At 34.9% G+C, this 25,635-nt stretch overlaps 6 protein-coding genes across 8 annotated transcripts; all 6 read left to right on the forward strand.

Moving 5' to 3' along the window:
• The first annotated feature begins 1,899 nt into the window (after positions 1-1,899).
• Positions 1,900-4,492, forward strand: LOC111884404 (superoxide dismutase [Fe] 3, chloroplastic). Its single transcript, XM_023880725.3, has 10 exons — positions 1,900-2,057; positions 2,180-2,364; positions 2,728-2,817; positions 2,897-2,986; positions 3,072-3,263; positions 3,337-3,508; positions 3,629-3,702; positions 3,787-3,813; positions 4,061-4,084; positions 4,178-4,492. Exons 2-10 carry the CDS (start codon positions 2,257-2,259, stop codon positions 4,301-4,303), a joined length of 903 nt encoding a protein of 300 aa, XP_023736493.1. The 5' UTR covers positions 1,900-2,057; positions 2,180-2,256; the 3' UTR covers positions 4,304-4,492.
• Positions 4,493-5,382: 890 nt separating this feature from the next.
• LOC111884448 (replication factor C subunit 3) lies at positions 5,383-8,435 on the forward strand. Its single transcript, XM_023880772.3, has 9 exons — positions 5,383-5,706; positions 5,805-6,021; positions 6,156-6,235; positions 6,312-6,471; positions 6,555-6,636; positions 6,739-6,868; positions 6,953-7,016; positions 7,094-7,162; positions 8,214-8,435. Exons 1-9 carry the CDS (start codon positions 5,514-5,516, stop codon positions 8,311-8,313), a joined length of 1,095 nt encoding a protein of 364 aa, XP_023736540.1. The 5' UTR covers positions 5,383-5,513; the 3' UTR covers positions 8,314-8,435.
• A 1,533-nt stretch (positions 8,436-9,968) lies between these two features.
• On the forward strand, positions 9,969-11,865 carry LOC111884388 (transcription factor SRM1). Of its 3 annotated transcripts, XM_023880705.3 has the most exons (4): positions 9,977-10,325; positions 10,420-10,909; positions 10,985-11,399; positions 11,526-11,865. In XM_023880705.3, exons 2-3 carry the CDS (start codon positions 10,539-10,541, stop codon positions 11,367-11,369), a joined length of 756 nt encoding a protein of 251 aa, XP_023736473.1. In that variant the 5' UTR covers positions 9,977-10,325; positions 10,420-10,538; the 3' UTR covers positions 11,370-11,399; positions 11,526-11,865. The 3 variants fall into 3 exon arrangements, with proteins under 3 accessions (XP_042756036.1, XP_023736472.1, XP_023736473.1); XM_042900102.2 differs by having other exon boundaries at positions 9,969-10,909; positions 10,985-11,214; XM_023880704.3 differs by having other exon boundaries at positions 9,976-10,909.
• A 4,976-nt stretch (positions 11,866-16,841) lies between these two features.
• Positions 16,842-20,058, forward strand: LOC111884403 (uncharacterized). Its single transcript, XM_023880724.3, has 6 exons — positions 16,842-17,015; positions 18,037-18,157; positions 18,296-19,029; positions 19,122-19,227; positions 19,304-19,473; positions 19,607-20,058. Exons 3-6 carry the CDS (start codon positions 18,323-18,325, stop codon positions 19,860-19,862), a joined length of 1,239 nt encoding a protein of 412 aa, XP_023736492.1. The 5' UTR covers positions 16,842-17,015; positions 18,037-18,157; positions 18,296-18,322; the 3' UTR covers positions 19,863-20,058.
• Positions 20,059-21,054: 996 nt separating this feature from the next.
• Positions 21,055-23,114, forward strand: LOC111884357 (F-box/LRR-repeat protein 4). The gene is made up of 2 exons (XM_023880663.3): positions 21,055-21,636; positions 21,969-23,114. The coding sequence occupies exons 1-2, from the start codon at positions 21,273-21,275 to the stop codon at positions 22,856-22,858; spliced, it is 1,254 nt and encodes a 417-aa protein (XP_023736431.1). The 5' UTR covers positions 21,055-21,272; the 3' UTR covers positions 22,859-23,114.
• A 1,022-nt stretch (positions 23,115-24,136) lies between these two features.
• Positions 24,137-25,063, forward strand: LOC111884358 (GEM-like protein 7). The gene is made up of 2 exons (XM_023880664.3): positions 24,137-24,386; positions 24,476-25,063. The coding sequence occupies exons 1-2, from the start codon at positions 24,152-24,154 to the stop codon at positions 24,925-24,927; spliced, it is 687 nt and encodes a 228-aa protein (XP_023736432.1). The 5' UTR covers positions 24,137-24,151; the 3' UTR covers positions 24,928-25,063.
• The last annotated feature ends 572 nt before the right edge of the window (positions 25,064-25,635 follow it).

Raw genomic sequence — 25,635 nt, forward strand, 5'->3', positions numbered from 1 at the left:
TTGACTAATTGTGGTTGATTTTATGATTTGAATTTAGAGATCTTGTTATTTGTTGATTTAGCTTATTAAAGAACCTCAAGTACTTTTGATAACTATTTTTCTCTACTTATTGCTGAAATTGATTAAGTTAGTATGACCATCTCTTTTAGTTAAATTTGAATCTTATGATCTTGTGATTTGCAAAATTGTAGGACTAGAGTTTTGAACAAAACATTGGGTTAAGTAGAAAAGTGGGTAAAAGAGTATAGGAGCTAATATATGACGACAAATCATGTATTGAATTGAATCAATAAACCAAATTGGTCAATTAATCATAAGTCTAATCAATTCGAACTGAACATTAGTGAACTTGTAAGTTTGTCCGCCTGATCACCGAATAAATAAGCTAGTTTGCTAAAGGATTAAATTGGTGAATACTAATTTGGTCATCTTAGGAATCGGTAACTAGAGAAACTAAACCCATTGCACTTCCATAAATCAACCATAATAGCAACTAAATCCGAAGCTAAACGAAAGTCTCTTACTCACCCTTGGTTAATTCATACTTGTTTACTTGCTTTAGTTTAGTGTTAGCTTAATTAAGTGAATTTTTAGCTAGCTTGATAAATTAAGTATATAGTCTTGCAAAACTAGGAAAAGAAAACCTTTTCTTAATTAATTAGTAATTAGTTAATAGTAAAATAAAGTAGTTTAAACACCGTTCTTTGAGTTCGACACTCGTTCTTACCATTGCTATACTATTGCACGATTAGGTACATTGTCTAGTGAAGGAAATAGCTTTTATAAATTAAAACTTGGATAAAAATATAAACACATTAAATACACATCAATATGCCTGAATCGAATGATTTTAGTCTTGAGTTCTTGAGTTTTAGAAACGAAATAGTAGATCAAATTCTGATTCAACATATGAGGAGGAACATAAACACACAACATATAATCATAACCGATTATCAATGAACTGCGTTTCTGTGCTCCCTTGTTGATGCTGAAAAACGATCCAGACCTTCCTCTCCATCAATCCTCTCTTTCCTCCAAACCGACGTTGCTGCCTTTACTGTCCAGTGAAACCATTGTCGCCATAGGTGACACTGCTCTGAACATCAGATCGTCGGCCCTCTACCACATTCCATCCGCATTCGAGTGGGTCGTTTTTTTTTTTGTTCAGATGTTTAAGCAATAGATCCATGACAACGTCTTCTGTTTTGAATATCCTTAACCTTGATATGTGTGTTCTTCTCCTTTATTCTCCTCATCAGATCTGCATCTTCACACACGAAGAGAGCAAAAGAGAGTGTGGGTTGATTAAATTCTTAATATATATTTTTTCGAGTTGCAATTTGATGATAAGATTAATCGAAGAACAGGGAAGATGGAGATAATGGGTCTCGATGGTGGTGATTTTCATGGATGAACCATTTTGGGGCTAAAGCTATTTCTTAGGGTATGTTTTCTTTTGGATCGACTTGTATTAAGTAAACAACATGGATAAAGCATGTAATGACTGTTCTCAATGAAGCACATCGTCAAAAAATCCATTGAACAAAATCCAAGCAGACAATCCATACCCTTGAATTAGTTGGGAAAGAAGATGGATTCGGGGTGGTTTTTTGACTTTTTGGAGAGAGACCCTTTACTTATTATTTATTTATTTTTTAAATAAGAGAAAACATCGTAAATGGTCCCCATGATTTGGAAATGGCGAAAATATCCTTCAGTTAACAAACAAAATTAATAAAATTAGCAATAAAGACTAATCGTAAAAAATTTTGAAAACACAAAAACCATATATGATATTTTTAAACCACTGCCATTAAACTTAAGATTTGAAAAAAAACACAAAGCCATTTATGAATTAAAAAAAAAAAAAAGACTCATGGTCGTGTAAAAAAAAGAAGAAAGAAATTAGTAACGAGTATATGAAGCTTCATGGTCGATGGATAAGTTATGAAAGACAGTGCCCTAACTCCAACAGAGGCTACGATTTGCTGAAAAGATCATAAACAACAACAACATTAACGAACGAGCTCACAACGACGATAACAGTAGGACAACAGGTATGAGGAGAGCATATACAAGCTATTTGGGTTTGCTCCTTATTTCGATATTAGCAGGCACCTGTTTGTGAAAATGCCTCGGAGAGATAACGTGATATTATTTTCTATCTATTTCTACACAGGTGAACTAAGTTTTTAATACCTACTTCGCTGCTAATTATCGTTCTTTTGAGTTGCAAGCAAGGGGCGTTTAGTAGATATGAGTTGGTCCTGTAGTAACTATCTTTGCTTGTCGAGCTCAACCTCTAGCTCTGTCGTCAATTCCAACGAACTTACCAGGTTTACCAGATGCAAGCTGTCTTGTGAGGTGAGATTAATGTATTCTTTACGTTTCTTCTAGTTCTATATATATAAGTGAAGGGTTAACGTCTTTGGAATCCGTAATTATCTTAATACATCATCTTCGTCTCCTGAACCTTTTAAAAGCTTGTATCTGATCCAAATTGAGTTGTTTATATTGGTTTCATGATTGTCTTCTATACTCCCTCTGTTCGACAGACATTATGCTTTTATCTTCAAACAATCAAAAGGACTGCACATTCTCCAACAAGTCCAAGTTATATTATACTCATGAAAGCTTTGTAAATCGTATTTTGTCCAACTTTTGAATTAAATTATCCATAGAAAAAACCTGTCTAATAACTTTTTTAATTCTTCCATTTCTTGGCAGTATGAAGAACAAAGAAGGAAACATCATGACCTAAAGAAACCAATAAACATTTTTGCTTACAACGGCTTGAAATCTCCATCTTATAAACTCGTAAGTTGCTTAAGTTTATGTATTACTCTAAATATATCCCCATTTGGTTATCCTGTTCATCTTTACTGGATTCATTCAGGACAAACTCCAAAAAAGGAAAGACCATGTCTTAAAGAAGCCAAAAAACATTTCTGCTTACTACAGCTTGAAACCTCCATCTTATAAATTGGTAATTCTCTTTGTTATCTTTTCTCTTTCCTCCCTTTTGTCTTTCCTATTTGTTACCCATCGATTTCATGTTCTACTTTTTGCAGGATGCTCTAGAGCCATATATGAGCAAGAGGACTCTTGAGGTGCATTGGGGAAAGCATCACCGTGGTTATGTGGAGATTTTGAACAAGTATCTATCCAAGAACGATGTATTGTATGGATACACAATGGATGAATTGATCAGAGTGACATATAACAGTGGAAATCCATTGCCAGAATTCAATGTTGCTGCTCAGGTTTGAACAACTCATGAGCTCTATTCCTGTTTTGGAAAATGTTTGGAATCATGATTTCTGTGGGATTTTGTAGGTCTGGAATCATGATTTCTTCTGGGAATCCATGCAACCAGGAGGTGGAAACTTACCAATATTGGGTCTAATGGAGCAGATTGAAAAGGATTTTGGTTCCTTTGCAGATTTCAGACAAGAGTTTATAGAAAGTGCCCTGACATTATTTGGGTCTGGCTGGGTTTGGCTTGTTTGTATGTTTCTTGTCATTTTAAATTGGTTTCTTGTTTAATTGAATAAGTTAGCATTGTATTTTTATAAGTTTATAGTTGCATCCAGTTTTGATTTGTATTGTTGTGGGGTCCCAATTTCAGTAAAGAGGAATGAGCAACGACTTGCAATAGCTACAACAACAAATGCTGTAACCCCTCTTGTGTGGGATGATATTGTAAGCATCTTTTCACTGTTTAACTTTTTTTTTTTCTTCCTTTTTCTCTTTATACTAATGGATTAATCTCTTGTACTTGCACAGCCTCTACTTAGTTTGGATATGTGGGAGGTAAGAACAACTCTCTCTCTCTCTCTCTCTCATACACACACACACACATTTTTTTTTCACACATACATGACTGCTGATAAAGTTCCACTTGTCCCAATAACTGCAATATTATATTGTACATGTAATTCAATGAAAGCGTTACCAATTAGTCAGATATCTAAAATATCCCACAAAGATGAGAAAATAGAGGAATTTTGTATGGTATGTTGTAGTATTCATTCTAATTTTTGTTTCTTCTGTTTTGCAGCATGCTTATTATCTGGATTACAAGGTACATACATACTCATTTTGATCCTGCAGCCATTCGTTTCCCATTTAACTCGGTCATTTATTTCTTATTTTATTTTATTTTGTGTGTTAACAGAACGACAGAGCCCGGTATGCTAATGTCTTCATGGACCATCTTGTGTCATGGAACGCGGTATTAGGCCGCATGGCTCGTGCCCAGGCCTTTGTGAATTTAGGAGAACCCAAGATTCCTGTTGCCTAACATCCCTCTTCTCTCCCTATCTCCTTTAGGTAGCAAGTTTTGCTAGTATTAATGTAACTTCTATTTTTGCAAAATGCTTGGTGAGTATTTTAGTTTTTGAGGCTAAATGCAGACCTGGATTTTAGGCATGAATGATTGCAAATACGGCATTGTATATGATTGAAATTGCAGTAAAAATCCTTGTAAGAACCCAAAATAGCAAATGATGGTATGGCGTGAATCAAGTTAAACAAACATGGAACGGTCAATCAGAGACAATGTAGGGAAAAGAACAATTTGAGAAAACAAATGTTAATCATCTTGAAGATTAGTATGGTTTGGGGCAAAATACATGTTTCTTTATTTTCTTATTAATCACTTTCTCCTTTCTCCTTCCCAATCACCATCTTCGACAGCCACTCCATCTATTTAACATAGCATATGGACGGTGAAGACTGAATGGACAAACGCTGATGGGTTTTGAAACCATGGGAACTATTGACATTAATTTCTCAAAAGTAATACTAAAACAGTAAAATTGTATAAATATGCAAACTACATTAAATAAATGTTGTAGCTGAACTAATGTCAAATAAGATAAAATTGCTTTCTTGGTTTTTGTGGTTGTATAGGCTTTTTCAATGGAGTCCATTTTTTTTTAACTCTCGTTGGCTACAGATAAAAAAAAATTATAACGATTTTTCGTCCCTTTGGTGGATGTCATTAAAATAGTGGGATGCCAGCCAAAATAACTCCAACTGCCCACCAAATGAAACACGTTCTTGTGGCACCATTTTAATGTTTCAGTATGTGTTGTGGTTGGATTTGTTCGTTCTTAATCGTATATAAAATAATAAATTTGCCCTCACTTTATATACTTATACCTAAAGTAACGACAAAAATGGTCCGTATGAATACGATATACTGATAATTACAAGTTTAGTTCTAAGAACAAGGAGAGTTAAATATTGGCAATGGCATGGATTAATATCTACTTACAACGTGGAAGAAATATTGTCGTCTCACGAGACCAAAAATGTAATTTAGTCTTTTTATTTATTTATTTATTTTAATTTTAATATACCTTTTTGCCAAGAGCGGGCCAGAGTTTAAACGCTGATAACGTGCCCTAGGCATTGCCTGGCGCCATTCCGTCCATCTCTACTCCCGCGCAAAGCAAAACACACCATCGCCATAGAAGCCAAAGAGATCCGTTCTCGAGAGTGTGAAAATGGCCGAAGTGATTTCGCCGATGGACATAGATGAAGCCAATCCGTCTCAAGGACCCAACGGGAACAAGGGCAAAGCTGTAGTCGCTTCCGGCGGCGCCCCACCAGCCCACAGCAAAGCCACTCCATGGGTCGAGAAGTTCAGGCCTCAATCTCTCGCCGACGTCGCCGCTCATCGTGACATAATCGATACCAGTATGCGACTTGTTTATTCTTTTCATTTAAAGGCTTCAATCTTGTCTTAAACTGTTTAAGGAATGAAAAATTTCCACTGGGGTTTTTTTGTCGAACAGTTGATAGGCTTACGAGTGAGAACAAAATGCCTCATTTGTTACTGTATGGACCACCGGGCACCGGCAAGACATCGACGATTCTTGCCGTAGCTAGAAAACTTTTCGGGGCGCAGATGCACAATATGGTTTTGGAGCTCAACGCTTCAGATGAACGTGGAATTGATGTGGTGAGGCAGCAGATACAGGATTTTGCCAGCACTCAGAGCTTCTCCTTTGGGTAATTCTTGCTCTGTGTTCACGTATTCACCAAATTTGCTCTTTCTTTTGGTCGTCAATAGTTTGTTGATTTTGGGGTGTTTCTTGATCTCATGTTCTTTTGTTTTTGCATCTCCTTCGTGTGTTGTTTATCAGTGCAAAAGCCTCGGTGAAGCTGGTTCTTCTGGATGAGGCGGATGCAATGACAAAAGATGCTCAATTTGCTCTTCGAAGAGGTAATATACACTGTTAAAAGCAACTCAATTTACTTTCCTTTCTGATTCCTTACCATTCTACACATCTCTAATGCAGTGATTGAAAGATACACAAAAAACACCAGGTTTGCTCTTATCTGTAATAATGTCAACAAGATCATTCCAGCACTGCAATCAAGATGCACAAGATTTCGATTTGCTCCTCTGGAGTCTGTCCATGTCACAGAGCGACTTAAACATGTTATTACCTCTGAAGGGTAAGTTTGTGGGCTTTCTAATGATTTTACACAATTCACAAGAAGCCCTTTATAATACTGATAATAATAAAGTGTTAAATTAGGCTTGATGTGACTGGAGATGGTTTAGCAGCTCTTGTACGTCTTAGCAATGGTGATATGAGGAAGGCTTTGAACATTTTGCAGGTTTCTTATTTTTGCTCACTTGCCATATGATTCAGCTTACAGAGTTACAGTTTCTATAATGCTTATTGTAATGTAATGTGTTTATGTGTTTGATTAATGCAGTCAACACATATGGCTTCTCAGCAGATAACTGAAGAAGCTGTATACCTCTGCACAGGCAATCCGTTGCCCAAAGACATTGAACAGATATCTTACTGGCTTCTAAATGAATCATTTTCATTTAGCTTACAAAGTATCCATCATATTTTATTTTCATTTTAAGGCTGCAGTTTTCTTTTCTTCTTTCTGATCTTGTTGGTGCTTAACTGTTTTACAGAAATATCTGATATCAAGGCAACAAAAGGATTGGCTTTAGTGGACATTGTAAGAGAAGTAACCATGTAAGTCTTGTAATATCTGGTTAAGAAGCTACTAGTAGTTTTGTGGGCTTATCTTGAAATCACATTTGTGTTGACAGGTTTGTTTTTAAAATCAAGATGCCTTCAGATGTTAGAGTGCAGCTCATCAATGACTTGGCTGATATTGAGTATGTATATCTGACATCTGTTTCATTTTACTCTCAATAAAGTACTATAATCATTAGTTATGCATATGTAATCAATGGCACAGCTGTGCCCTTTTGATCTAAATTCAAAAAAGTCTTATCTTAAACTAAATGGGTAATGGCTAAACTCGTAACCACTGGGATATGGTCTTCTGTTCTCTCATATTAAAAGCTATAAGTCATTGGTTAAAATCCAGTAAGGTGCTGTTTTTTTTTTTTTTTTTTGATTTAATGGACTTAATGATTTGTGACTTAATGTAGAAAGTATGACTTAATAATGAAAATCAAGGTATTTTTCCATTTGATCTTCCTGAGTGTTCTGTCAGTTTTTCAAATATTTTTTTATTTAAGTATTTCATTATTTGTAAGTTTATATTTATTCACATGTATTGGTGCATACATATTTCATATTTCACATATTTTATTATATTATTTATGTGTTAAGAATGTATGCCATTATTTGTATCAAATGCTTTTTCTGTATTTTATAAGTTTATAATTTATTTCTGATTCCAATGCATTTTGATCATTTATTACATAGTGAATCCATGTGTGACTTTTTGATTTGCTAAATTGCCATAATATTCATTTAGAATTTACATTCAGAAATCAGAACAGTCATTAATTATATTTCAGGTATCATATAAATTTAAAATATGTCATTTAGAATTTTCATTCAGAACCGTAATTTAGAATCTAAATTCAGAACAGTTATCAAATGTAGTCATTTCTCATTCAGCATTAGTTCAAGCCAGAAGGGTAAAATAGTCATTTACTTTACTCAGCCCAGGAAGGAAACAACATTTGTTCATACTACACTTCTTTCAGACATACATCATTTATCCCAACAACACTTAATAAAGAAAAAGAGAAACCAGGTCCTAAAAGATGTCTTGTGCTTCCAATTTCTTGAAATTATGAAAAAATTGAGTCTTTTTGTCCAAAAACTAGTTGGCAGTATGTTAAAGATGAATCCCATTACAAATTATTAGTTTCTTGAATTCATTTTTGTGGTTGTTATGTGATTTTACAGGTACAGGTTAACTTTCGGGTGCAATGACAAATTGCAACTGGGATCAGTAATTTCTACTTTTACCCGTGCCAGATCTGCACTTGTTGCTGCAGCAAAGTAGCCAAAATGATCAAACAAATGTATCATCATCTTTTAAGAAATTAGTATGATGGTGTCACCATGTAATTGGCATTGAAACTTGTATGATCTTGTTAACCTGTAGGGATTCAGACCTTTTCACCATCTTTTTGTTTAGAGTTTTTTGTTTACATTGGATGTTAATTAATGTCTGGTGCTTTTTTTTTGTTGCAAATTTCTCATCGGAGATTCAGACCTTTTCCATTGGTTGTTAATGAGGGTCTGTAGGGATTCAAACTTTTAGGCCATCTTTTTGTTACTGTATTTTTCCAATTGGTATGATGGAATACTTTTAATAATGCACACTAAACATGATGGTTACTTTGTTTACAAACCTTTAATGCCTTGGGAGGGTAATGTACTATGCTCCATCATGACACATTTAGTCACTAAACTATTTTTGTGCACGATTTAAGGTTAAGCTCTCTTACGTTGTTCAAAAACTACCATTATGAAATAGTATTGTAGGTTATGCGGTTACTTCGTGTATCTGGAAAGAAAACAAATGCACGTTAATTACATGGGTATTATGTGAAAAAGGGTTAATGACTTGAGAGGGTAATGTAGTATGCACTTGTAAACAATTAGTCATTAAACTATTTTTGGTACACTATTATTGAACTCTATTTAATTGTTCAAAAACTACCATCATGACAAGGTATTGTCAGTAAAATGTTGATTTTGACATCTATGTTGCTGAACTTGATCTAATACATATTTATGGACTTATATTCGGTGTGCAAGACGGACATCTCTTGCGTCCTAATTTAAATGAACAAAGTTCCAACAATGTCATCTTCTTCTATGCTCTCCAACTCTAATACGAAGAGGCAAATCAAAATTATATGTAATTGTGGCTTTCTATCTCCGGTCAGAACATTTTGGACCGAAGATTAACCCTAAAAGATGATTTAAGGTGTGGTCGACTCTATGGTTATAATGGTAGTTTTTGAACAAGTGAAGAAAGTTTATTTGTAAGTCATACAGCAAAAATAGTTTAGTTACTAAATATTTATAAGAGGCAGAGTACATTACCTACTTAAGTAATTATATCTATCTATATGATTAATATTTAATCTTTATTTTTCCAAATAAACAAGGTAATAATATGACCTTCAATTTCCAATCATTATATTGAATAGGGGAAGAAAGTTTAATGATAAATTATTTACATAAAATATTTAATGATTGACTGTATATACAACTAACACAAGACATAATACAATTATTCTCTCAAAGTCATTAACTTTTTAGATTGGGGAATGACTTTTAATATTGCACAAAATTAATTGCCTATTCAATTATCTACCTAGAGATAGTCTTCCTTTTTCTTTTGTCTACAAACTTGTAATAATATTTTAGACCCTTAGTTTTTTTTTAAAAAAATTCAAAGACAAGTTGTTATTGTATGTAAAATTGAAAATAGGCTTTTAGAAATGGAAATTAAATAAATGTTTCTGTAAAGATATTTTATGAGGGTGTTGAAAAATACACAACGTTACTCCTAAAAATTTGGTTTTGTTAACTAGTTGAACGTATGGTGTTCAAGTATTCCACGAACTAAATAGTTAAGTTTTCACTGAAATCAATCATAAAGAATCGGCACTTTTTGAAATCAAAGTCATGGAAGATGACCTTTTTCGTTTGGTTCTTTACATTATTTTGGCAATAAACCAGTCAGGCACTCATATACGCCAAACCCCCATGACTACATGGTTACATGACTTTTCAAATCTCAAAGAAATACTCCAAAATTGACGTTTATGGCAGATTCCAGATGATAGCTGACAACGCAGTTTTGAGTAGTATGTAGGGGCCCTTCTCTCATCATCAATCACCTCTCTTTGTAATTATCTTTGGTACCTACACACCGCTAGACCCCCACCGGAACATTAATTCCGACCTAATTTTAGGGTTTTATTCATTCACACACGGATTAAGGATTTTCTTTTCAATTGAGATTCCCGCTGCCGGTAGATCACGTATAGAATCGAGGTTCGTTATCCCTGCTACTTGCTGAATTCTTCATCAACAGTTGATTTTTTAATCAGTACTTGATTGGCTTGTCGGGTTCGCATTTCATAATCAGGTGTTAAAACCCTAATAATGTTATAACCACCGTCTTTACGGAAAATTGGGCGTTTTTGCTGTTGAACTTATTCAACGTGAACGTGGTCATTTTTCGTGGCTAGTTTTTGGTTGTAGACGATGGAAGATGAAATAGCTAGAGACTCTACATGGACTAGGGAGCAGGATAGGGCTTTCGAGAATGCTCTGGTTGAATATCCCGATGAGGATTCTGATGATCGGTGGGAAAAAATTGCCGCCGATGTTCCCGGAAAGACTGTGGAAGAGATTAAGCATCACTATGAGTTATTAGTTGATGATTTAGACCGTATTGAATCTGGTATTGTTCCTCTACCTTGCTATAGTTCCTCTTCAGAGGACTCTGCAACCCATGGAGGCGATGATGGAAACAGTAAGAAAGGTGGTAACAGTGAATCCGTTCATGGAGTTAAGTCCTCAAAGTCAGATCAGGAGCGCCGGAAAGGTGTTGCATGGTCAGAAGATGAACACAGGTTAGTTTTTTAATCTAAAACCTCTGTTTTTATGAGAATCTGTTATTGATCTCATTTTATGCTAAAAAAAAACAGATTATTTCTTCTTGGGCTGGAGAAATATGGGAAAGGAGATTGGAGAAGTATATCCAGGAACTTTGTGGTGACAAGAACTCCTACTCAAGTTGCAAGCCATGCACAGAAGTATTTCATTCGTTTGAATTCAATGAATAGAGAAAGGAGGCGAACAAGCATTCATGACATAACTAGTGTCAACAATGGTGATGGAGCTGCAATCACTGGTCAAACAAATGGTTCTCCGGCAGGTAAGTCAAGCAACCACTCCCCTCTGGTGACCGGAGATCCTTCTTCCTCCATGGTTAGTGGATTACCGCTAGTTTTGGCAGTAGGCACACCTGTAAATCTTTCACCAATGTCACACATGACATACCCCATGTTGAACAAATCATCCCGTAGGTGAAGTTGCAAGTTGGAAACCTGTAGAAAGAAGGTTAGAAAGACACTATAGGTTCATTGATTTCTTTAAACAATGGCCATGCTGATTAGACACATATATGAACTGATTATGCCTGTTATGCTCTATGTTAGAATGGCCTAAATGTGTACTTTCTTGCAGGATAACTCCTCCAGGAAAGATGCAAACTATTGTTGCTATGTGATAAATCACAGAGACCAACATGCTCTAAGTTGGTGGTACTATGGTAGGTTGTACGTGGTGGTAAGGAGCTCAGTGTTATGCTCGATTGAAAAATCAATTCATTCATTCACATTTGAAGTTGGACTCCATGAACGGATGCGCCAATGGACTTTAGAGACGTATAAATATGAATATTTTGTGATATGGTGATGTGATATTTTAATGGGGTTGCATTCTTCTTATATACTGATTCGTAAATATGTATTGTATGTTTAAATTGAAGTTAATATGTATAAGATATCGACTCTCAAAAATCAAAGTGGGATCTTTGGAATAAAAGATGGAAATTTGGAAAAGGGGATATAAGTTTTCCCTCATAGGTGGGAAAGGGTAAACCTTAATTAGGTTTTATAAAACAATGGATTCCTTACCATTTAGTTGAGTCGAAGTAGGGTTCCACATACGTGTGTGCACTTGGACTTGGGTCGTGAGTTCTGCAAGTGGTGCTCATAGAGGCATTTTGCACTTGTTGGATATGCTCATGGCATCATGGTAATACACATCAGTTTCTTGTGCATGAGTCAAGTTCAAGTTCTAGACATGCATAAGTATGTGATAATGTAGAATGAATTCATCATTCTTTGAAAATGTCTTTTCTTGCTTAACCGGTGAGTATGAAAAAGAACTAAGAGAAGTAAAAAAGGACAATAAGCTTGTTTCGTTACCTATATTGTGGAAAGTTAATCCAAATTATACTATGTGGCGGTTGCTTCTAAAAAAAGATATCAATGGAAAGAAGCTACCAAGATTGAGATTCACTATTTTGCAAAAGCACACTTACAAGTTAGTGGATCTTACATCGGGAAATAAACACTAGGTTATCGATCGATCCTCAAGAAGAAGGTAGATGGCCATATCAATAAATATTAACCAAGTTTAGTTTTTAATGGTTACAACGAGAAAGTTTGAATTAGTTTGACGCTTATTCACCTATAACAATAATAACCTCCGTTAGGATGATGCTTGTCCCTACGACCACAAGTAATTTGGAAGTTCATCAAATAGATGTAAAAATGATCTTTTTAAATGGAGTTTTAGAATAAGAATATACATGAAGCAATCAAAATTTTCACTGCTACATGACAAGAGAAGAAAGTATGTAAACTTGTTAAGTCATTGTACGACTTAAAGCAACCAAAGGGATTTTGGCCTACCGATATCAATGTGTGTTGGAAATGTGTCCAAGTGGTTGAGGGTTCAAGTCTCGTTATGAAAAAATGTGTAAATTTAGGAATAACATTATAGTGTGTGTGTGTGTGCGCGCGTGTGCTTTCCTTTCTTAAAAAACAAACATAAACAAGCTCCAAAATAATGACATCAAAAGGCTGACGATATCATGATTGAATGTGGTTACATGATCAATGATCAACGAATGTTATAAGTGTTTGTAAAAGACACACCTAATGTTTTTTCATAGTATCTTCGTATATAGATGTCATATTTATCATTGAAAGCAATGAAAAATGATAAAATGAGATTTGACATGAAATATATGAGTCTAGCCAATGTGATTTTGGGGTTAAGATCACACACCCTAATAAGGACTTTTGTTGAGTCAATCTATCTTGAGAAATTCAACGTAGGCGATTCAACATACAAGATTTTCAGTTTATAGGTGCTTCCCATATAGATAACTAAATAATCATCGATAGTATGATGTATTTGATGAGTTGTATGAGACCCAATTTAGCATACATGATTAGCAAACTAAGCATGTATACTAGCAATCTAAGTGTTAAGACATTGGAAAAGTATTACCATGCTTTGGTACTTAAGGTACACCAATGGATATAGATCACTTAATAATATATATTTAATAATTATAAAAGGATATAGTGATGCAAATTGAATATAATGATATTAAAGATCCTAAAACCATCAGTGAGTATATATTTACACTCGGTAGTTCAAATATAGCTTTGAATCTCTCTAAGCAAATATTTATAACAAGGCCCGCAAAGGAAACATTCATAACAAGGCCTACAAAGGAATATAAGTTTATTTTCTTGGATTAATATGAAGAAGATGCAGATTAGGTGAGCCAATTTGTGGATGACATTCTAGAAAAGATTCAAGCCAATGTTAGATATATGTATATTTTATGACAGTTAACTAGAAACTAGAAGAGCACATATTTTTTATGTATAATTGAGAGCCTAGACATAATATTATCAGACAACGACACTTAAGTGTTATTAAAATTTCAAGATCTAAACTTTATGCACTTAAAATGACCAAAATCTCATAACACCCAAAACTAGCTAGACCTAACAATTTCATGATCAAGATTTAAACTTTATACCTCTAGAAGAAAGATCAAGGTGAACAAAGTTTGGATCTATAAGCTCCAATGCAACCAACACTTATTCAGTGAGTTCCTTCTTCTATAAGGTGCACCAAGAACACTCCAAAGCACTTAAAAACACCTTCTTTTTGCTCACAAGGCTCAATCTAGGGTTAGGGTTACAAGAGAGGGTGTTGGAGAGGTGGGGTTGAGAAATGAATGAGTTTGGCGAAGTTAAGGAGCTTAAAAAGGGCTCAAACCACGAAAATATGGTTTAGGCACTGATATGCCCATCGTACTCAAATTAAGCCCAACGTACTAAGGATGCCCTAGTACGCCCAACGTACACTTTGAGTACGCCCATCGTACGTGGCTCAACCCCAAAACCGCCTTAACTTCAAACGGTCATAACTACTTCGTTCCAACTCCATTTTAGACGATCTTTATATCCACAAAAAGGTATTGAACAACTCTACAATATTATCTAAATATCTTGGACTAAAAACATCTCGAACAAAAATCCATATTTCATGTAAGAACCCAGCCTATGACTTTTCCCATTTTACCCGTTGACTCCAAAACACAATTCAAAGGTTTAGATCTCATAACCATCATTACCTCATTCCAAAAGGTTTAAACATCGCCTCCTTGAGGTCTAAAGCCTTTACACAATCGACTTTCGGCCCACGACCCTGAATCACAAAATGATCCCGAACAGGGTGTTACAGACATGCATTATAATTTTGTGCAAGAAGTCTTTGCTAAAATAGATTTCAAGGTGATCAAAATTTATAGCAATAATAATCCAATGATATGATGAAAAAATGTTTTTCCTCTGACTAAATTTGACTTGCTGATATCCATGGTTCGAAGTAGTTCGTTTGCATTCGATGAATGAGATTATATGCATATTCATTGTATTTTGGAGATGCCAATATGCTCTGCTAGTTAATTGACACATTTTTCGGAAGTTTTTCAGTCATAAAGTTGGATTTTGTTAATTGGTGCCTCCAAAGATACTTGTTTAGTTTCATTGCTACTTCTATCTAAGCCAAGAAGTCATTTAGTATCTCATAGAGGTTTCAAGAACTTTTTTGTTATGTTGGAGATGACTTGGTTGAGGCCTCACATCTTGCTTCAATACTGCCAGGCTACCTGGTCGTGGCTTTCCTAGTTCGTAACAAAATCACACTTCGAGGTTGACGATAAAACTTTTTTTAATGCTTGAGCAACTTGTCTTCCTTAAACCTTTATACATCATGTTTCTCTAGTTATTTTATTTCACCACATCATCCCGAATACTTGTATTTACTTCACTTTTTTGCATTGTAAGCATTGTTAATCACTAGTCGATTTGACTGTTTTTTTCTTTGATTTGAGTTTTAAATGTTTATCTTAATGTGCTTAAGTCTTACGTCTAGTCCTGGAGTTTTAGAAAAGAATAGAAAATTAGGGGGAAAAAAGTAAGGGGAGAAAAAAAAATATATTTTATGGTCCCAAATTGGAAAGAAATGAAAGAAAAATTAAACATTTGTTCATTTTTTTTTTCAAATTCTTCCAAATTGGAAGGAAAGTTAGGAGTTATAACCTCATTTATTTAATAAAACCCATAAACACCATTTTTTTTTTCTTTCTTTTCATTTCCATCAATTTCTCTTCTATTTCCTAGTTAAGTTAAACTCGAGAATGATCTGTTGTGTTTACTGTTTTCTTTATTATTGTTGATTTTCATTCATATATTAGTGATTTTTTTTTAATTGGAGGTGTTAGGTGATCTTGGATTATTGGATTATCTAGTACTTTGTATATTTAACTAATGTTTCTAAAACCATTTTTTAGTTGAATCGGTCTATTGACCGGTTCCTAGTTCAACTGCCGCTTCAACCCAATTTCCATTAATTTTATGTATTTTTTTATTTTCCTACATACCTATATATACAAAACTAAAAATTTGACATCCACAAACATAAATCTTTATCATAATATTGAGACGGAAGCTTTAGAAATTTGTAAAGATATCGATCGATCTAGTGATATGTGAGACAAACATCGTTATAAGTTGCCAAGAAAGAGTTCCTTTGCACTAGTAAGAAACCGATGTATTTCCACGGTCGCCCTCATTCCGTATAGTAGCTATTTTCTTTTGAATTTCTCGTGTTATTTTTTGTGGATTAGCATCTCGAGGCATTTCCTCACTCAATCTCATATCAGTCAGTCCTCTTACACTTCTTAAAACATTTCAACAGACATGTATAGATAAAAAGAAGTATAGTGATAACGGGTCCCCTTGGTCCCCTTGTCTGACACCACATGAAGGAACAAAATATATTATAAAGTCATAGACATAACAGTTGAGAAGTATCGGCCTACAAGTTGAGAAGATCGGCGTCATACTAGTTTTTGGTGTGCGTGGAAGTTGTTTATGGTACTGGTGTGCGTCTTCGGCCTCCGAGTTGTGTATACTCTGGATAACCTGAGCAATTGAGTGAAATCCAACTATGCAAAGTCCAATAGACTAGTTTAATCGATTTTTAACTAGTTTTATTATACCAATTCAACTTGGTTTTTGAAGAAACCGTCCGGTTCTATCCAACTTAAAAATTAACTTGAAACCGGTCTTTATTAAACCTCTATCGTTTCCGATTCCTTGTCCAACCGGCCGGTTCGAACCGATTTTTTAAACATTGCATTTAATCTAGTCTTACAAATCTTGGTGAACTTTGTTATTTTGTTACGCGTTTATTGTTCATTGGCTTGCTCATTTTTATCAACATCTTTATAGTAAGTTTTATAAATGGGATAATACGTTGTTCTTGCGTGTATACTAAATATAATGAGTAAATATTATTTTATAAAACATTAGCTATTTCGTGTTTACAGGCAAATGAAAGGAAGGGGTACAATCGTCAGATAACATAATTCAACTATGGTAGCAATAAATTTGAACCTAGAGTTACCATTTTTCAATTCGGAAGGTTGTCAAAGACTCGGCGCCCTATAATTGAGGAACCCAAGAATATCCCTTGCTGATTTCGTTGGTCTCTGAAGAATTCCGACACCGGCATCAACTTCGCGGGTTCCCTTTTCCTCTGAAGTTTTTGCTGCCGGAGTCCATCGTCTCTCAGGTAATTAATCGTGTCATTCAATTTCCGGCTGTTTTTATTGTTTGGTATGCCATCGTTTGATACGATTGCAACCGATAGATAGTATTTTTAATCCGTTTAGGGTTTCTTGGGCTATGCATCTGTATTATTGAAGATTTCAATCCGAAATTCAAACGAAACGCTGGATTGAAAACCTACATTGCAGAAAAAACCGTTCCGTTTCACGTAACTCGACCGATGAAGACGAGATTAAGCATCTCGGTGTTGTACAGTACAACACGGTTAATGCGCAATTTGATGAGTCACGTTCGTCACGCCTGTTTACAGCTATTGCCTTCCTTCTAATTTTCCCCTTCCTCGCTCCTACCTTTTGGATTGGTGCAGTTTGTTCAAAGTTTGCGTCACTCGTCAAACATCAATATTTGAATTTCGAATATTCCTTTTAGCATCAAAATTACGGAAAACGTGCACCCTTTTGTCTCATATCTATTTCTAACAATTTTTTTTTGCAAAGATGTATCGATTATCTTTCTTAATCGATGCTATCGATTCAAGAAATTTCATCAAACCAAAGACAATATACTGTATAATATTCTATTTAAAGATTCTTTTTGAGAGGAGCATGGTTTTGTGCGTATTATTGGTGGATATGGGCGGTGGGCCAATCAATAAATTGTGTACAATTCTACTTTCACCCTTATGCTTGAGATAATTGCAAGTATCACAAAAAGTGTTTACAAAGTGGACAAATCCTACAACTTTTGGTGGTGTTAAATAGACATCTTCATTGGCCCATGCCATCTCTCTCTTTTTTCTGCCCGGTATCTTCTTCTGGGATTCTTTTATGCTGCTCGAGGTTGACAATAATCGTGGCTCAAATATGTTCAATATGTTCCGAATCAAGCATATACTGATATCCTCAATACTTATGCCCCTATTTGTATAAATAATCTAGCCTCATTAGATTCTTTTCCCACATAAATTCGCGTTTCTTGGAACAAACGATGCGTAAATCTAATGCTTTCAAGAACATTTTCTGTAGATAGGAAGAAGCTTCGCTTGGCTGACTCTGACTGTGTATATATAAAAAGGCTTCGCGTGGGCTGTCAATAGGCACGTTTATTGGCAGCCCAAAGAACGACATCAACCAAGACCCACTACAGGTAATAAGCTACTTGTCTTCATCAAAAAACACGTTCTTTTTGACTTTCTTTGCGCGTTGTTCATATTTATTAATCCCAACAACTTTAGGCTTGTCTTTGTCGTATTTATATATTCACAATTGCTCATCATATGATCAGAGATTCTGCATCGGTGATTCCAAGATTATGGGTTCGTTGTCTGGTTTATTTCAAAGGCCGGTTGTTGCAGCCTCTGCTGTTGCATTAGCTTCTGTTTCTACCGATCTTCGTGACAGATTCTTTCCATCTAAACCGGATTCATGTCCTTCATCAGAACAATCAATTGGCTGTTCATCGGATTTAATCAGTGAAGCAAAATGGGCACAAATCTCTAATTCTGGTGTTTCAAAGCTATCTTTTTCAACAAAGAGTCGGATACCTGTTCCTAATTTCAGATACCCAACAACTCATATACCCAACAAGATGGCTTCTGATGTTGCGTTTTCTTCTGCTTTACTCAACGTGTATAGATCAGCTGAGTTGGCAAAAGCTCACAGGCCAATCGATCATGCTCATAGTATCCCAACAAACACGTCTAATGATCTCATTTACAGATGGCATTTACCACAGCCTAATGCCATTGGTTTATCAGAAAACTCTAAAATGGTGGTGGTTTTGCTTGGGTGGTTGGGTGCTAAACAGAAACATCTCAAGAAATATGCAGATTGGTATACCTCAAAAGGGTTCCATGTCATCACCTTTACATTTCCCATGTCTGAGATTTTAAGTTATAAAGTTGGAGGGAAAACGGAAGAGCATGTGAATTCGCTTGTGAATCATCTTTCTGAATGGTTGGAAGAAGAATACGGAAAGAATTTGGTCTTTCACACATTCAGCAACACCGGATGGCTAATGTAAGCAAAAGCAAACCCTTTTCATCTCATATTATTATTTTTTTTAACAAAATCTAATCTTTATAACATCTGTGGTTGTTTTTATATCACAGATATGGAGCTATCTTGGAAAAGTTTCAGATGCAAGACCTTACACTAATGGGGCGGATTAAGGGATGTATAGTCGATTCTGCACCTGTTGCATCCCCGGACCCACAGGTAGTTATTGTTTGGTTAAGTAAGATTTCTTTTATTTATTTATTTATATATTAAGTAATGGTTTGGTTTGTTTCAGGTTTGGGCTTCGGGTTTCTCTGCTGCTTTTCTGAAGAAAAATAGTATTGCAGCAAAAGGACATAGAAATGAAGGTGACATCTCTGCCAAACCAGCAATGAGTGAATCGGCTCTGTTGGTGGTTCTTGAGAAGTTCTTTGGCGTGGTTTTAAATCTACCATCAGTTAACCAGTAAGTTTTTTTTTTTTTAATCATTTTGTATGGTGGAATCAGGGAAGGAAGGAATGGAATGGTTCATTCCACCCAACCAAAGATAACTTGACTTTACTTGTGTTTATTCAATTTACTTGTTTTCACATTTCAGGAGGCTTTCGAATGTATTAGTACAGCTGAAATCCGGGCAGCCAAGCTGCCCGCAGTTGTACATCTACAGCAGTGCGGACAAAGTGATTCCTGCAGGGTCAGTGGAGTCTTTTATAGAGGCACAACAGAGAACAGGGCGCGTGGTCAGGTCATGCAACTTTAAGTCAACACCACATGTTGACCATTTTAGGAATGAACCTGAGTTGTATGCTTCTCAGCTCTCACAGTTTCTCAAAGACTGTGTGCATACTTCTTAAAAAGTTGATGATGGTGTTTGACACTGACCTTGATTCTTTTTCCTATTCTTTGACATGATGATCTATATGATTTAATTTTTAAAGTGGAATATATACACGAGGGACAATAAGTGTTGGGTTTTAAACACTTACCCTTTAACCAGATCCTCTTACTGTAATCCGAATGTTACTGAAAATAGATGAAATTACAATGCTACATATACGACTCTGATAATGGTATCCGTAAAAATGGTGGATAGATACAAAACCAGTCCCATGTTGTCTCCAAGGGGATACTTACACTCGTGCTATGTAAAAACAAATGGTTTGGAGTGTGTTGTAGAATTTGGATTCATTGTTTTCTTAGTTGAATTGGAGATTATAATCATTATCTAACATATAATTATCACCAAGAAATCCTTAATAGATGAAAATACGATCACGTCAGCAATTCTCCATTGGTACACACCTCATGACCATGGATTATTGACATGTAAAAATTACTTAAAACAATGAAAACTTATATAACTTTCATTGACATCAATATGATTCATGAAAAACAGATCGTCATTTCAAGATTGTCAACTTGAAGTTGATTGCAAAATCTTCAAATATAGTTATGACACAGATTGTGAATCCTAAAATGAAATCATGAATTGCGGAAATAAGAAATGAATCAATAATTATGAATCTTACACAATATTTAATATTGAATGATCGAATGATTTCATTATAAAATAATGCTGAGCAAATGAAAAAGTTCTAACATAGAACCAAATTATATGTTCTAATTATAGAACCACACGTGATATAATTGAACATAATGTTTATTTTGAACATGAAAATGACTAATGTTAATAAATGAACATAAGTCATTCTCATATAATTTAATTGTTTGTTGAATCTTATCCCTTTTGAATATTACAATATAATTTTTCCAAGAGAGCTCTCAAAAAAATTCTATATGTAAACTGCTCTCAAATTATAAAATGTTTCAAAATGTTTTAGATAATTGACTTTTATTTATAGTGACAAATCGTTTAACATAATTATTATTTTTAAAATCCTCAATTAATTCACCACTTATAATAAAATACCTAAACTTCGGTCTAGAATTTTTAAAACATAACAAAAACTAATATCATTTGATGATATGATTGTTGCTTCATATCACTTTTAGATGAATATGATTTTTGGTTCCATTTCCTATCATTTGGTACTTTTCTTCTGGTTCCGATCATGTCGGGTTTCGACCCGAAGACCACCCGTTGCTCAATCATTATCGGAGTTAGCTCTGCACGATCCATATCTCTAACTCCTTTTGGTCCCCGTTGAAAATCCATAACTCACCAGATGACAGAGGGAGTTCAGAAGACTTGAATTAGGGTTTCTGATTTCCCACGATTCATCGATCAATCAATCATATACCCAATGGGTGAAATCGGCGAAAAAGGCATAGCAGGGGAAGGAGAAGAGACGTGCATTAACGAACGATTAAGGGACGACGAACTCCGAGCAGTTTTGGTTAAACTAGAAACCGACAAAGATAAAGAAGTTTTCGGTCTTGTATGCAAGAAATGGCTCTATCTTCAGAGCACAGAGAGGAAGAAGCTCTGTGCTCGTGCTGGTCCACACATGCTTCGTAAGATGGCTGCACGCTTCACTCGCCTCAAGGATCTCGATCTCTCTCAATCCGCATCACGTTCGTTTTATCCCGGAGTCACTGATTCAGATCTATCCGTCATCGCCACTGGTTTCACCGCCTTACGTCTACTCAAGCTTCAAAATTGCAAAGGTCTTATTTGATTCTTTATGGTTTTCGTTCTCACCTCCAATTGATGTTCTGTGATATATTGGAAGTGATATACTTGTTCTGAATTAACGGACCAGACTTGTAGAAAAGTCATGGCTTTGGTTTGCAGGGATGTTCTGACTTCTGAACTTCGGTTGAATGTTTATAATCCTTTCTGTTTGTGAGAAACCTTTTGCTTTGTTTTCTTGTCTCATATTGTGTACTGTCTAAAAGGTTGTAATTGCAAGAACTCCCAATCCCCAATCCCCCATCTGAATTCCATTTCACCTCTTGTTGGAATCCTTATATTCTTTTATGCAAATGTGGTTTTGCAGGTATCACTGATGCTGGAATGGTGGCAATTGGATCCGGTCTTTCATCTCTACAATCATTAGATGTTTCATACTGTAGAAAGCTAACTGATAAAGGATTATCAGCTGTCACCGATGGCTGCCATGACCTAAAAAGCTTACACCTTGCTGGTTGTCGCTTTGTCACTGATACCCTACTAAAATCCCTCTCTAAAAACTGTCCTAGTTTGGAAGAATTAGGTCTACAAGGTTGCACCAACATAACAGACACCGGACTCACTGCTTTAGTAGACGGATGTAAACACATAAAGCATTTGGATGTAAATAAATGTACAAACGTGGGTGATCTTGGAATATCAGTTATAGCAGAAGCCTGTTCAATTTCCTTAAAGACATTAAAGTTACTAGACTGCTACAAACTCGGGGACAAATCTATATTTGCATTAGCTAATCATTGCAAGAATCTTGAAACCCTCATAATCGGAGGATGTCGGGACATATCGAGTGATTCAATAAAATCACTAGTTGCCACTTCTCCAACCCTCAAGATCTTGCGTATGGATTGGTGTTTAAATGTTTCAGATGCTTCATTGAATTGTATACTTTCACAATGCAGTTGTTTGGAGGTGTTAGACATTGGGTGCTGTGAGGAGGTGACGGATGCTGCTTTTGATGGACTTCGGAATCCGGAATTCCATTCTGGTTTGAAGGTTTTGAAAGTTAGTAATTGTCCAAAGATTACAGTGTTGGGAATAAGTATGGTTTTGGAGGCGTGTAGGTCTTTGGAGTATCTTGATGTGAGGTCTTGTCCAAATGTGACGAAAGCTGGTTGTGAAGAAGCGGGATTGAGGTTTCCGGAAGGTTGTAAGGTGAATTACACGGGGAGTTTAGTGGAGCCTGATGTCTTAAATTGAAAATGTTTATTTATGGAAATGGAATAGCTTGAAATGGGCTAACTATTTTTATTGTGTGCATATATGTTCAATGTTTTATTGGATATGTTTGTGGTTGAGAAGTGTTTTGTTAATTGTTTCAGATTCAAATTCAAGATCAAACTCAGACCAGGTGTGTTATCTCGTAGTTTTTGTTTGTTTAAGGCTACTTGTGTGGTCTTCATGAAATATTGTCAACTACAGTTGTAATATAATATCTAATATCTTTCTGTTTTCACTTTTCTGACTTTGTAACACATAAATTTTGGGTAGACTTAACTCTAATGTTTATAAACAACTCAAATAATGACCCTAAGACAAACATTTGGTCATGTTGCTTAACTGAACAAAACAGCTTTAAACACCTGTATTAAGAATTGGCTGATTGTTTTTGTGGGATTTGGAATTGTCTGGAAGAGGAAGGATTTTAAGTATGTAGTATGTTTTGTTGATAGGATTTGATACGTAATTGAAATCTTTTAAAAATTGTATATTTATAAAGGTTTTGACATTTGATTAATTAAGCGAAGATTGAAGTGGGGGCAAAAAGTAAAAATTTGTCACAGCAACCTAATGTGACCTGTTCTGCTGACATGGAATTTTTAATTTCTATTTAATAATGTAATAATAACATTAACAATCATATCAAAATGGTGTAAAAACATAGGATGATGACATTTTTAGCTTTTAATAAGCAAGTTTGGTTTTATGGAATTCCACCAATTTCAACAAAGTTTAATTTCATCAAATTTTACAATTACTCAATAAATTCTACAATATTCTCGTAAATTTCACAAATTATTAAAATTGGCTAAAGAAAAACTCAAATAACTATTACATTTTAGTTCATTTTCTCATCTTCCACAAAGCTTAATCTTTAAGAGAGAGAGGGAGAGTATATATGTGTATATCACATGTTCTTTCTAGTCATGACATGTCAATAGATAAAAACAAGATCATAAAAGTCTCATCACCAACTGCTTTACACCTCAATATGATTAAGTTTAAGCCAAACAAAGACCATCTCTCACCACCCAAATCACTTTCCTTATTTTGCTCATCACTAAACTTTGTTGCTTTATAAAAACATGTAAAAAAAACTGTCAGCATGACAGAAAAAGGTAGCTATACACAGTCAAAAGCAGCCACAAATATCAAAAAAGCAAAGTAGTGCATTCCAAAAGACTTAACTACCAACCACCAGTAACCATGAGACATGGATGACTCATCAAAATAAAAAGTTGTCAGTTTTATTCAATCTCTAAATGCCTATAAATGTCTTCTTTCAAAACACAGAACCCACCAAAATCAGCATTTAGCTTCAGAAATAGCCAGAGGCAAATCACCCAAATCACAGCAAACAAACGTCAAGATATGGATCAAAGATTCTCAAAATATGAAACTGGAGTTGCGATCAAATCAACAAGGGGACTACTATTATCTAAACCTTATGAGCCCCATTACCCTCTTTCTACCACTTCTTCCAAGATTAATGGCATTAAAAGAGAAGGTAGTTTTGCAATCTATTAAAAATCACTACAGAATGTTCTACTTCTTTCAAATCAATTCTATCGAGCTTATACTGTTTATATTTCGCAGCAAGTTCAGGGCCAAAATTAATCGAAATCATGAAAGAGATGTTGAGTCATGGTGCAAAAATGATTCAAGTTGGAAACCAAAGAAAAATCTTCAGGAAAACCTTCAGTATCAGAGAGGGAGAGAAGCTGTTGAAGGCTTCTGAATGCAACTTATACACTACAGCAGGTGCAATCGCAGGAATCCTTTTTGTGTCTACAGAAAGGGTTGCATTTTGCAGTTATAGATCCATTGAAACATATTCTACCACAGGCAAGCTGCTAAAGTTCCAATATAAGGTGTCAATCCCTTTAGGAAAGATAAAAGGAGTAAGAGAAAGCATGAACATGAAGAGGCCATCAAACAATTATGTGGAACTAATGACCATTGATGATTTCAACTTTTGGTTTCTGGGTTTTGTAAATTATAAGAAAACCTTAAGATACCTTCATCATGCAATCGGACTCAATGCTTAAGCAAATGATGTTTGTAATTAATCCTTGATTTGATGTAAATTTCAAATGTAAAGTCTTACAGAGTTACAGTTATGCCCACATTTTGGTGGTATATCTACTTAACTCTAATGAGAAAAAGATGTATGTTGATATATTATCTCCTTGCCTTAATTTTTGTATTTTAAAAGCATTGGAACATAAGAATTAATTTTGAAATTATTCTTTTATGTGACAAATTAGATAGAGTATAATATGGTTTCTCCAAATTCTTATGTCATTTACCTTGACCTAGCAGTTATAGAATATTAAGACAGCTGAATTTCCACCAATTTACACCTCAATTCCCTTAAAGAAAATAAAATCCAACTTCGCAGTTTATATTTCCTCTTGCTTAGCATACTATTGCTAATGTAAGTTGCAGGTGACATGTTGTCATTGTGATTATAATATGCCTATTCCAATTTCAAAAAAAAATAAATTTATATTAATTTCTTATATTTTTTTGAATCACAAGCCACATATAATTTCATATATATGTTTGTGTGTACAATACACAAACACAATCATAAGATGATCAGTGTGTTTTTGTCTTTTTATAAGCAAGTAAAACAATGAAATTGAATTTCATCCGCTACTTCAAATTAGAAAGATAAATATTTTGATCATTTGATAATTGGAGTCCTTCGGTCTTAATAATTTTCAGTTCCCTCTAATTTTCTAACCAAACAA

This window comes from Lactuca sativa, chromosome 3 (genome assembly GCF_002870075.4).
Source record: "Lactuca sativa cultivar Salinas chromosome 3, Lsat_Salinas_v11, whole genome shotgun sequence".
Taxonomy (NCBI): Eukaryota; Viridiplantae; Streptophyta; class Magnoliopsida; order Asterales; family Asteraceae; genus Lactuca; species Lactuca sativa.

Excerpts from the sequence above, each read along its gene's own strand:
- LOC111884404 (XM_023880725.3), top strand. The coding sequence starts at position 2,257 with ATGAGTTGGTCCTGTAGTAACTATCTTTGCTTGTCGAGCTCAACCTCT. Across the intron at positions 3,509-3,628 it reads TGGCTGGGTTTGGCTTGTTT|TAAAGAGGAATGAGCAACGA; the intron begins GTATGTTTCTTG and ends TCCCAATTTCAG. Across the intron at positions 3,703-3,786 it reads CTCTTGTGTGGGATGATATT|CCTCTACTTAGTTTGGATAT; the intron begins GTAAGCATCTTT and ends GTACTTGCACAG.
- LOC111884388 (XM_023880704.3), top strand. The coding sequence starts at position 10,539 with ATGGAAGATGAAATAGCTAGAGACTCTACATGGACTAGGGAGCAGGAT. Across the intron at positions 10,910-10,984 it reads TGGTCAGAAGATGAACACAG|ATTATTTCTTCTTGGGCTGG; the intron begins GTTAGTTTTTTA and ends AAAAAAAAACAG.
- LOC111884357 (XM_023880663.3), top strand. The coding sequence starts at position 21,273 with ATGGGTGAAATCGGCGAAAAAGGCATAGCAGGGGAAGGAGAAGAGACG. Across the intron at positions 21,637-21,968 it reads CAAGCTTCAAAATTGCAAAG|GTATCACTGATGCTGGAATG; the intron begins GTCTTATTTGAT and ends GTGGTTTTGCAG.
- LOC111884403 (XM_023880724.3), top strand. The coding sequence starts at position 18,323 with ATGGGTTCGTTGTCTGGTTTATTTCAAAGGCCGGTTGTTGCAGCCTCT. Across the intron at positions 19,030-19,121 it reads AGCAACACCGGATGGCTAAT|ATATGGAGCTATCTTGGAAA; the intron begins GTAAGCAAAAGC and ends TTTATATCACAG. Across the intron at positions 19,474-19,606 it reads AATCTACCATCAGTTAACCA|GAGGCTTTCGAATGTATTAG; the intron begins GTAAGTTTTTTT and ends TTCACATTTCAG.
- LOC111884358 (XM_023880664.3), top strand. The coding sequence starts at position 24,152 with ATGTCTTCTTTCAAAACACAGAACCCACCAAAATCAGCATTTAGCTTC. Across the intron at positions 24,387-24,475 it reads TAATGGCATTAAAAGAGAAG|CAAGTTCAGGGCCAAAATTA; the intron begins GTAGTTTTGCAA and ends TATATTTCGCAG.
- LOC111884448 (XM_023880772.3), top strand. The coding sequence starts at position 5,514 with ATGGCCGAAGTGATTTCGCCGATGGACATAGATGAAGCCAATCCGTCT. Across the intron at positions 6,022-6,155 it reads ACTCAGAGCTTCTCCTTTGG|TGCAAAAGCCTCGGTGAAGC; the intron begins GTAATTCTTGCT and ends GTTGTTTATCAG. Across the intron at positions 6,637-6,738 it reads AGGCTTTGAACATTTTGCAG|TCAACACATATGGCTTCTCA; the intron begins GTTTCTTATTTT and ends TGATTAATGCAG.